This window comes from Mesitornis unicolor, unplaced genomic scaffold (assembly GCF_000695765.1).
Source record: "Mesitornis unicolor isolate BGI_N332 unplaced genomic scaffold, ASM69576v1 scaffold20359, whole genome shotgun sequence".
In the NCBI taxonomy this organism is placed as follows: Eukaryota; Metazoa; Chordata; class Aves; order Mesitornithiformes; family Mesitornithidae; genus Mesitornis; species Mesitornis unicolor.
The window spans coordinates 5572-16562 of NW_010206789.1; the positions used below are offsets into that span (position 1 = coordinate 5572).

General features: G+C 45.8%; 1 protein-coding gene across 1 annotated transcript; it reads right to left on the reverse strand.

The window, feature by feature from the left end:
* Window positions 1–3006: 3006 nt before the first annotated feature.
* On the reverse strand, window positions 3007–10815 carry LOC104546504 (hydroxysteroid 11-beta-dehydrogenase 1-like protein). The gene is made up of 7 exons (XM_010191910.1): window positions 10731–10815; window positions 9392–9522; window positions 7865–7976; window positions 5621–5712; window positions 4512–4605; window positions 3499–3664; window positions 3007–3193 (listed from the first exon to the last, which is right to left on the reverse strand). The coding sequence occupies exons 1-7, from the start codon at window positions 10813–10815 to the stop codon at window positions 3007–3009; spliced, it is 867 nt and encodes a 288-aa protein (XP_010190212.1).
* Window positions 10816–10991: the final 176 nt, after the last annotated feature.

Below are 10991 nucleotides of genomic sequence, written 5' to 3' on the forward strand. Positions count from 1 at the left end.
CCCTACACGTGGCACAGATTCATGTTCCATAGCTCTCCATGGTAACAAGAGCATTTTTTTTAATGAAGGCAAGACAAGATGAGAGAGTGTGAGCAGAGGAAATCTCCAGAACAGTGACAAAAGCCTCTCGGGGGCTACACACTGCCCCCCGTGTCCGAAGTAACCTCACACTGGTGAGTGGGCAGTTCCGATTCCCAGATGGAACGGGACATTTTCTCCATCTGAATTTAGCGAGAGGACTCACTTCTTACACCCTCTGCAAAGCTTTCCCAAGTAGACACAAGGCCAGTGTGATGAAAAGAGGGCTGCCATTCTGTTGGGATTTTTGGGTTTGTTTTTTTTTCTTCTCCACCACCCCCTCCAAGGGACAGATTATACATCATGCAGTATATATCCATGCAGCTGTATACACATACACTTAGGCACATAACAGTTTGAAGCTTGATTTAACAAAGATCCTCTGGAGGTGAGAAGGTGTCATAGTGACAGGGCGTATCTCTTTAATAACTTGAAGCTGTCTCTTTAAGTTTCTACCAAAGTAAGGGAAGGAAAGAAAAACAACAAGCAAACCAACCCCACAAACCTTCAGAATGATTAGAGAGCTCTAGAGTTTGAGAAGGCGTGTGTGTGTCTGTCTGTCTGGGTTCAAACATGAACAGAGGGTTGGTGGAGAAAGATTGATGCGATTGATGTTGAAGCAAGATATGGGGATTTCAGAGAACCTCAGCCAATTCTTAGCCTCCTCCAGTTTCCCTTTGTTCAGATGTTTGTGGCACAGTTCTTTAAGTACCTTCACATCTCCTCAGCCACCCCTCTGTATCTGATGCTGCGTGTTTATGAGAGATGGATGAAGCTGTGTGAGTCTGTGTGTTTCTATAGTCCATGTTTACTTATTGTAAATACCATTTTTATACTTAACATCTATTATGTACGTGATTTGTATAATGTACTTTATTTCTGCTACAAGTAATTTCATGAAGTTTAAACTTAATCTAATTTTGAACAAAACAACAACAAAAAAAAAAGACCAACAAATGCAAAATGGGAAAAAAAAAGAGGACTTTGGAAATTGTAGGTCAAGGTGGCTTAAAACAAGCATTTACAGTTTCTTCCATCACGGTTGCTGATGTGACTGTACAATGTTACAGGCGCGATACAAGCTTCATCAATGTCAAATTCCTCACTCTGGTCAAAAAAAATCTTAAATTTTATTTAATAAAAGTTTTACTTGCTAAGTAACTGGGTGTTTACGTCATGTGTTAGTGGCACCTGCTTTTAGATAATGCTTACACTTGAAGACAACCACCAAAGGCCTGAAGCAAGGGAAGTTTGTTTCCTGTCAGCACATCACCTGTGCAGTCAGTTAAAGGACATTTCACAAGGGGATGGATGGCAGAGCAGAGTCCTACAGAACACAACCCTGCCTTGCTCTGAACACTACAGTGTTGCTATGTCTCCAAGAAGGCTGGCTGTGGAATTTCATTCCAGTCTTCAGGCACGAGATCCCCAAGATGTGAGTTTGTCGTTACCAGCCCAACTGCAACAAATGAGTTCAGCAGTCAAGCTCCGGAAGAGCTGAACACAAACCAGTCACAGCTCTTGTGTACAAATGCCAGGCAACTTTAAAGAATTCTTGTGTACTTTGCTCACATGTGAGAGAACAAGGCTGGTTCTCTCAACAGCACCCTGATGGAAATCAGTCGATTGAGAGCCAGAGCCCAGCACACCTGGTGCTATGCACAGAACCAGGAAAAGGGAAAGCAAATGCACAGACTCCTCATCTCTGCCCTGAAGGTGAAGCACACCCGGGGTTCATAGAGAATCAATTGCATTTGCTATGCCCATGGTTCATCTCCCCCTTTTATAAAGTCATCGGTTTCCCTGGGACTTTCTTCTGCTTTGAAACCCCTATTTAATGGTGCTAGAGAAAAGCAGAACATGAGCAGAGAATAAAATCTAGGACCAATTTTGATGCTGCCTTGTCCCTGCACCAACACAATTCTGCAGTGACTGGGACAAGGTGTACACTGCAAACTGCCATGTGAAGAAAGCACATTTTAGAAGGGGCAAGTTTGAAGTCCAGTGTTGATGATTGTGGTGAGTTTTTATGTCCATGCAGCTCCACAGAAAGCTTTGTTGTGTCAAAACCCAGTCAATGGCAAGGAGACGGGAAGGAAAACAGCTGGTGTCTGTTCCTATGATGTGAGTAAAATACACTTGCGACTAAAAGCGCCATGCACCATTGCCACAACAAGAACAGGAACTCAAGTTGCGGTGACGTCTCTTGCAGACACACAAGGTTTTATATTCAGCTCAGAACAGGAGTGCAGGTAGTCTAGCACCTCGCTGGCAACCGAGCAAAGCAGCAGGGGGGATGGAGGGGGCAGGCAGTGACCCTTCCCCAGGAAGCTGCCTCTCACCAGCTGGAACGTACCCCTCAACCTGCTTTTTATCTCTCCTTGGAGAAGACCAGGTATGACTGAAAAAAGATTGCAGTTGGGAAGGCTCTGCACACCCCATTTTAGTTCTACATCCTCTAGACAATCCTTCGCAGAGGAAGCATCAACTTTTAACACCAACACATTTTAAAAAAATTTAATTAGATTAAAATTCTATTCATAGGAAGCATGAAGGGTCACAGAGTCCACAAAACACTGAAGCAGTGGAGCAGGATGTCCCAGAAATGTACAGACAGGGGTTAAAGCTGGAGCTGAGAGAAGGCTGGAGGCAGCAGAAGCAGACAGGTGAGGCTGAAGGAGGGGAGATGGGTGGAGGGCTAAGACAGAGGGAAAGATCTCTGACCGATGGGTAGGAATATCGAAATGTGGCTGAAGCACGATGAGAGAGTGACCAAGAAGAGACTGGGAAAAGAGCAAAGGTTAGTTTGCCACTGCTGCTGCCCTGCTCCCGCTTGACACCAATGGTTGAATAGGATGCTTAGTGGGACGAGGGGAATGTGGTTAGAAGGGATGTGGCATGGGAGAGGAGACTGAAACTGGGCATCCCTTAAGGACTGCTGTAGTTAAAGTAACTCTGTAAAACCTGATTCCGGTCACTGGGGAACAAAACCCAGAGGCAGCACACGTACTGCAGCCACCATGGGTAGAAAACTTCCTGCACCTGCATGGCACCCCCCTGGATGATGGCAAGGGCAGCTTCAGGAGCAGGAGAAGCAGTTAGGTGCACTTTGCCCCTGGAAGGAAACAGTCAGAGCATCACTCAAAGCCAGTCAATCCTCGATGTGGTGCTAACTGTGCAGACTGACTGCCACAGGGTTCTGCATGCTCATGTTCCATGCTGAGGTGGACATGCGCAGCCCCCATGACGTACCCCAGCAGATGCACTCTTCCCACTAGTTTTCTTGCACATCCAAACAGATGCACACGTTATCTTAAACACTCTTGAGATCCTTTTTCTTTTTTGCATGCTTTCAAGAAGAGACATGTTCCTACACCCACATTCCCTCCCAGACTCCTACGCCCTCCTCCAAATACACACCTTGTATTTTCTAATGCCGCATCGGTATCAATCAGGCCCAGGATGCAAAGTGTGACAGAGACATTTCTCTTCTGCATTATGAGTTCATGGCGCAGTGAGCTGAAGAATCCATCCAGTGCAAACTTTGTGGCAGAATAGGAAGTGGTGAAGGGAGTGGGTATTTTCCCTGGAAAGGGAGAGAATGGAAAACATCAGGAAAGTGGCTGGGAGGAGGATGGAGAGGGAATCCAGTCAGAGAGGCTTTGCCATCCTGCATCAACCTATGTTCTGTTCAGGTGAGTTTCCCTCTATTTCTAGTCTCACGCAGGCGCTTAGAAAATTGTACCACTTGGTGTGAGCACATCCCAGCACGAGAGCCACCACGTATGTGCGTGAAGGGAGGAAATTTCTTTTAACTCACAGAGTGATGAGGTCACATGCTGGGCTATAAAGCCCAGTGTGGTGGTCTACCTGCAGCCTTCCCCTCGCCCATCATATGCAAACACATGGACTGGGTCACTTGCCAATCCATCTGGCATGGACGTTGCCCCAACACCAAGGCACGTTACATCACAAGGCAGGGATAAGCCATAGTCTGAACTTGTGTATGGTGATGCAGCTCCCTCGAGCACACACACCGAAGATTTTCTCCTGCCTTTCCATCCCGTACAGTAGGTGCAATCACTCAGCAGCCAGCTGTTCAGGCTGGCCAAAGCCACAAGGCCTTACAGTGGCAGGATGGTTTCAATGTTCTGTCAGAAATGTGGGAGAGATGGGCCTGGCTGTGAGGGACGAGAGCCAAACAAGGAGATCTGGGCACATGGTGAGTGAAGAGCAAAGTTCCAAGGGAATGCAAAATGGTGCAACACAGAGAAGGTCTTCTAGAAAACAAGGCCAGCCAGCCACCATCCTGCTTGCTACTGTAAAACACACAGCTTAAAAATGTGTTGAGGGGTTGAAAGGCACAGAAACAAGATGTGCTGGGAACCACATTTTCTACAAGGTCAGCACTTGTGCCAGTTAAAGGCATTAACCTGCGAGGGAAGAAACAACCACCAAAGAGCCTTTATTCTTCTCCAGGGTGGGAAGAGCTGCTGTTGCGAGTGCCACATAACTGAAGAAATTCACCTGGAATGATACAAGTAGACATGGAAGAAGGAAGAGGGTTTGGAGGGAAGGTCAGTATGAGCCAGAAAGCCAACACAGTGGCCAGAAATGGAAAGGAGCATGGTTTTGATGTTTGAAAAAACAAATCCAGTGAAAAGAACCATCTCTGTGAGGGTGGAGACAAACATTGCATCCATGAGTCTCTCAGATTCTGGAAAAACCAATGGAGAGGAGTCAGAGCAAAGGTTATTCCTGGGCTTTGACATACAAATTTCTTGACAAGAGACAATTAGCTGTCCCTGATTTCTCTCTGTGCCATTCTTTACTCTACAATCCCTACTCAGCAACAAGGACACCAGTAGTGTCCCAGTCTGCCCCCTTTTGAAGTTTCTCTTGACTGAGCTCTCTAACTGCTCTCTAACTTGTAAGAAATTTCTTAGCTGTGACCTCAAGTTCCTCACTCTCCAGCAAACAGGCTCCTTCCAGCATGAAACAGAAATGATATGAGCCACCTGGCCTAAGAAGACTGAATCATGAAAACAGCTCCTCATCTCCATGGTCCTAAAACCTGGTACCAAGGTGATTCTATGGGAAAACTCTGAATTCGTGAGCAGAGACTCAAATGACAAACACCACTTCAAACAACCTTACAATGACATGTGCACTAGCTACAAATTAGTAGGAAGTGCTTGCTCCTCACCTATATGCCTTCCTAAACTAGACATACATTGTACAGCTGCCCGTAACTACCCATCAATCCCTACCAGTCCTGTGCTAATGGGAGACAAGGACAGAAGGAAGGAGAGAAGTGAAGTTCTTCCCAGACGTTCCTCTGCACATATATACAATAACGGAGCAAAACACCTGCCTAGAAAAAAAGCTTCCAAACCATCCCACTTGAAACACAAATTAAATAAGAGGTTTGTTCTCATCCATTGCCATAGACTCGAGTTTGCCTTTAAGCTTTCCAAAGCTGTCCCAGGAGAAGCCAGACTCACCCGATTCCAGGTGAGCTCTTCCTGCTGTGAAACCTCACCTGCATGAGCCAGCGAATGTATTCCATATCTCCAGCCCACATCTGGAAACGGGTCACGCCAATGTGGTTTAACAGCAAGTAATCCAGTCCCCCTGCAGATAGGCAAACAAAGCAGTCAACAAAGGGCCCATTCCCTAACCAGTAACCAAAGAACTCACAAGTGCCAGCAGGAGGGCTGAGCTGACCAGCCACTCCCTCTGAATGCTAGAAAGTGCTTTACAATGGAGATACATGAAATATGTCCATCTGAGAGCAGCTTTGCCTGCTCTTCAAGGATAGAATTGGAAGGAATGCAGTTCTTCTTTGACGGCAGCTCTCCAAAATGATGTTTCAGGGTAATGCAGACTTGGAACTTAGCTCTAGTGCTCTATTTTCAAAATTATAAGTACACAAATATGTATCAGAAAAAATATGATTGGTATGGGAATGTGTATGTGCAAAAGCATCAGCAGAAACAGCAGAAGGTTTAAAAGAAAGGTATTTTAGCTGATGCCTGCTGGACTGGCAGGTCATTCAGATCACAGCACAATTACACAGGGTTTCTTAAGACACCCACTTCGGGAAGAACAAGAGCATAATGAAGTAATTAAGGCAAATAACAGACAAAAGGATAGTGAGTATAATAGAAACTGCTGCCTAATGACACTGTGACCCAAATGAGACAAGATGGAAGACACAAAAAAGCAGCAACATGGTCACCAACCAAGAACCCAGGAGACACAGCAAGGACTCAACAATGGGCAACTGTTGTCCTTTGAATCACCACAAGTAGGCTTGGCCAAGGTATTTGGTCATACCCATCTTGCTGCTTCTGAGTACTAAAGAATGAGTGAATTTGAATGCATAAGAGTGGGACTGCTGTAAATCAGTTCTGGTCAAAATAAGACCACCTTCCCCTCTATAGTCTTGGACTGAGCTTTGCTACAGGGCCAAGTCACTGCTTACAGAACTCCCAGTTTGTGTCTCTCTCAACACAAGGCACTGTGTTCAGGGTTGGCTGTGTGCAGCTGGAACCCGCTCACATATGGCAAATGTGAGTACATGTGGTACCCTGTGACAGGTGAGTTACCAGAGCTGTTGCTATGGTGTGTGGTTTTAGTGAAGTACTGCGAGCCAGCACCTTCTGAATAGTTTTGTCCCCTAGCAGAAGGCATGCATTCGCCATGAAAAGCAGCTAAACAGATGGCTACATCCAGATTAGTATTTACAAATGCCACACCCTCCCAACCTAAACAACCCCCTCAGTGAGGAAAATGGGGAAACTGAAGCAGGAAGCTCCTACTGGAATGAGAATTGTCTATATTCCTGAAAGCCAAAGAGATGCCCGAGATGAAGACAGAATTGAGATGGGAATCAGAACCCCTTCTCCTTGCTCTGCTCCTCTGGTTCTGACCAGCCAAGCAGTGAACATCTGAAAATCCACAGAATCACAGAATATGAGGAGTTGGAAGGGACCTCAAAAGCTCCCCCAGTCCAACCCCTGCCAGAGCAGGATCACCCAGACCAGGTCACACAGGAACACGGCCAGGTGGGTTTTGAATGTCTGCAGAGAAGGAGACTCCACAACCTCTCTGGGCAGCCTGGGCCATGCTCTGGCACCCTCACAGTAAAAGGGCTTTTCCTCATGTTCAGGTTGAACCTCCTGTGCTCCAGCTTGGTACCATTGCCCCTTGTCCTGGCATTGGACATCACAGAGCAGAGCCTGGCTCCTTCCTCCTGACACTCGCCCTTTACAAATTTATAAACATGAATGAGGTCTCCCCTCAGTCTCCTCTGCTCCAAGCTAAAGAGCCCCAGCTCCCTCAGCCGCTCCTCATAAGGGAGATGCTCCACTCCCTCCATCATCTTAGTGGCTCTGCGCTGGACTCTTTCAAGTGACTCCCTAGTCATAGGGAATTCCCTAGCAATTTCAAGCCATAGATACCTCTCCTTTTACAGCCTCTCAAACTCAGGTAAATTACAGAAACCCACATCTTTCAACTCCAGGGTTATCAGAGAGGAGCCAAGATCGGCAGGGCCATAGGAGCTGGGATAGGAACTGTGTCATCAGGCTTATCCCTGATCAGTTGTGACAAAGTTGCATGCTGGTGTGAAGCGTGACATAGCTGGAGAACTATAATCTTTGAAGGGTGACCAGGCCGCCTGTGATCTAAAACTTTCTGGAAAAAAAGGAATATTGCATAAACTGGGGTGAGAAGCAAAGTTTTCTCTCTCTCCTCAGTGTCTCATTTTTCTTCTGCTTACCCAGCTTTTGGACAGCAAACTGAACCACCTTTTCAGGCTCTGAAGGGGAAGACAAATCTGCAGGGATATAAAATATTTTCTTTGCTCCAAGTGTCAGGCATTTCTCCACCACCTTGAAAAAGAACATACACCCAAAGATCAAACAATATGGAGTGGGGGGGAAAGAACACAAATAAGGGCACTGTAAGACACTGGTTTTTCCCCTATACTACAGTCAGTGAGAGTCAATTCTGGACAGAGACACACGTTAATTTTAAATCTACTGCTCTTCAGTCCACATAGAGCTCATTTTGCATCTAGACATCTGTCTTAACCAGACAGTTAAATACAGGTAAGTCTTAGCAGGATGCAGATTCAATCTACCTTGGAAAAGGATCAAGATTCACTCAAAAAATACAGTCTTCTTCACGAGAACTCTTCTGGAATAAGGAATATGCTTTACAATAAGTTCTTTTTGTTCTGAAATAACTGCTAAGGCTCTAGCAGTATTCATCTTTCACAGTTCCTTTGCTATGTTGAGTAGCTATGTTTGCTAGGTGCCCTGTGATGATACACAGTTAGCTATCTGATGAAACAATGCCTCCTACGCACTAGGAACTATCTTTATGTTTGCTGTCCCCAACTCTCCTCTTGTGCCATTTCATAGTGAAGAACTTTTCTTGCAAGTCACCTATCCCCACAGTTTGAAATACCTTCTCTAAATATTCTATAAACCATGCATTTTACAAACTACAGCTAAAGGAGTTGTCTATTTGAGCTGCTCAAAAATTATTTAACTACAAAAAGGTTTGGGTGTTTAACAAAACAGCTACAAATAGAACTGCTTGCACTCTGAAAAGCTGCACAATGCTACACAGAAACTAGTTCAGTAGTTCATAGAATATCTCGAGTTGGAAGGGACCCATAAGGATCCAACTCCCTGCTCCTTGCAGAACTACCTAACTCTAAACCATATGGTTCAAAGCATTATGCAGACGCTCCTCGAACTCTGACAGGCATGGAAGTGAGCACTTCTACCTGGGGATCCTGTGCCAGCGACTGACCACCCTCTCAGTGAAGAACCTTTTCCTAATGTCCGATCTGAACTTCCCCTGACACAGCTCCATACCATTTCCTCATGTAAATGTTCAAGTAGTAAAAAGTTCAGGCCGTGTATATCCATCTTCCTGTACAGGCCAAGCTCCCTCCTGAGTCACACCTCCCCACTATGCTGTGTTACTGCCTTCTGGTAAGAAAAAAAGCAGGCATTCTGCTGCAGGCAGGGGTGTATGTTGACACAAAGTAGCCCATCCAGGAGCTCAGTTACAGAGAAGAATGGCACAGGACACTGCCAGCAAATCAAGCTCAAAACCTGTCAGGGGCATGTCCCAACCTTCTGCGTAAATGGAAAGAATTCAGAAAGTAACTAAGCTGGTTCTGCTCAACAACAATTCCGAAGGAAAATTTATCATGCTGACAACTAATTTGTTGTTGTTGGGGTTTTCTGGTAAAAGTCTTTCATCTTTCTTCATACAAGGAAGTTCTTACCTTCTGCAGCACAGCTTCCCTCCTAGCAGTCAAAACAATTTCAGCACCAAATCGGGCATAATGATACGCCATCTGTTCTCCAATCCCAGCACTGGCCCCAGTCAGGAGAACGCGGGCACCAGACAAGCTCTCTTATTTATGGGAAAGAGAATAAAAGATATAGAAGTAAGTGAAGGAAGCAGCAGAGGAGCTGCCCTTAACTACTGGCAGAGCTCGAAAGTAGAAAGGTGTGTGTAAGTGCTCTGAAGTCCTGATGCTTCTCCAAAACTAGAAGAGGCAGGACTGACCTGAAGAAGCCATGAGATTAACATCACCTTCCAATTCTTGCAAGACTGAAAATAATCAAAAATCACCTCATCTTTAAAGAATAAGCTATTTTCCCTTCTGACATGCGTCCACAGCAAAGACGTGAGTTACCAGCCACCTCATGGCAAGCAGCCAGCCACACTGATCTGTTTCAGCCTGGGTCACAGGAATGCTTGGCTAGCTCAACAACGTGGCACCCAGCTTGGCCTGGTTCCACTAACACACAACAGGCAGTTCTGATAACCCCCGGGTTCATACTTCAGTCATGGAACAGGAGGCTCAGTCTGACCCACTTCACTCAGACAGTAGCTGCCGTGCTAGAAACCAAACAGCCAAGCCTTGCTTCACCATTCCCATCCCTCCTCCTCAGCTCAGCATTCTTCCATGGAGTTGGAAAATGGATAAAAGCGTGCAACTGGCACGGCTCGGTTTGCCACAGAACAACCTCCAGGCCCAGCTGCCCAGGAGGTGCACTGTTTTATTACTGCCTTTTCTGTTGTGGACATTATGCCGAGGCTGTCACTGCCAGGGAGTAGTGACATGGTTACGCAACCTAGCTGTGTCACTTTGCCTGGCTCCCTAGACAAGCATCTTTCAAGGATTAAGTTGGTTTTCACATTACGAAAAACTGTTCAACATAAACCAGGCTCTGGGCCTCCTGCCTTCTGCATATTATTTATTCTTTGCCATCAGTTTGGAGGCATGTCAGCCCTTTTGTACTGGGCACTGCATATCTATAGAGATGTTTGTGACCCTAAGGAGTTTGCAAGCAAAACAAAAAAAGAAAGGCAGTGGCAAAGTACATGACATTTTTTCCCCCACATAGTCATCAATATCCTTTGTAAATGCTGCTAGACCTTTCTGGCTTCTTCCTGTTTCAAGCTTCTCATTATTTCTGGAAATTAAGTGTTGCTTACCAGCTCTGGGAAGACTATGGGCAGGAATGAGACCACCAGTCAAGAGTCTGGAAAGTCAAGCTCTTCTCTTATGTGACTTATATTCCAGTTTGGAATGACCCCGCTGGTGAGCCTACCTGGGTTAAAAGGATCTTTCCAGAGGAAAGCTAGAAGGCCAGCTACGATCCCTGTAGCGCACAGCACTTTTCCAATTGCCTTCATACCCCTTCAAGTTGTGAGGAACGACGTGAAGTCTTGAAGCTGAGCACTACAGTGAAAACACTGTGATCACCTTCCTCTGGTGCTGGAAGCCAACCTGCAAGAGGCATGTAAAGTCCTTTACTGTCCTGCATTTAAGAGAGGTGCTATGTAGAATCATAGAATAGTTTGGGTTGGAA

Coding starts and splice junctions, on each gene's coding strand:
- LOC104546504 (XM_010191910.1), bottom strand. CDS start 10,815: ATGAAGGCAATTGGAAAAGTGCTGTGCGCTACAGGGATCGTAGCTGGC. Junction 9,523..10,730: donor GAAAGATCCTTTTAACCCAG/GTAGGCTCACCA, acceptor CCCATAAATAAG/AGAGCTTGTCTGGTGCCCGC. Junction 3,194..3,498: donor GCGGCATTAGAAAATACAAG/GTGTGTATTTGG, acceptor GTTTCCTTCCAG/GGGCAAAGTGCACCTAACTG.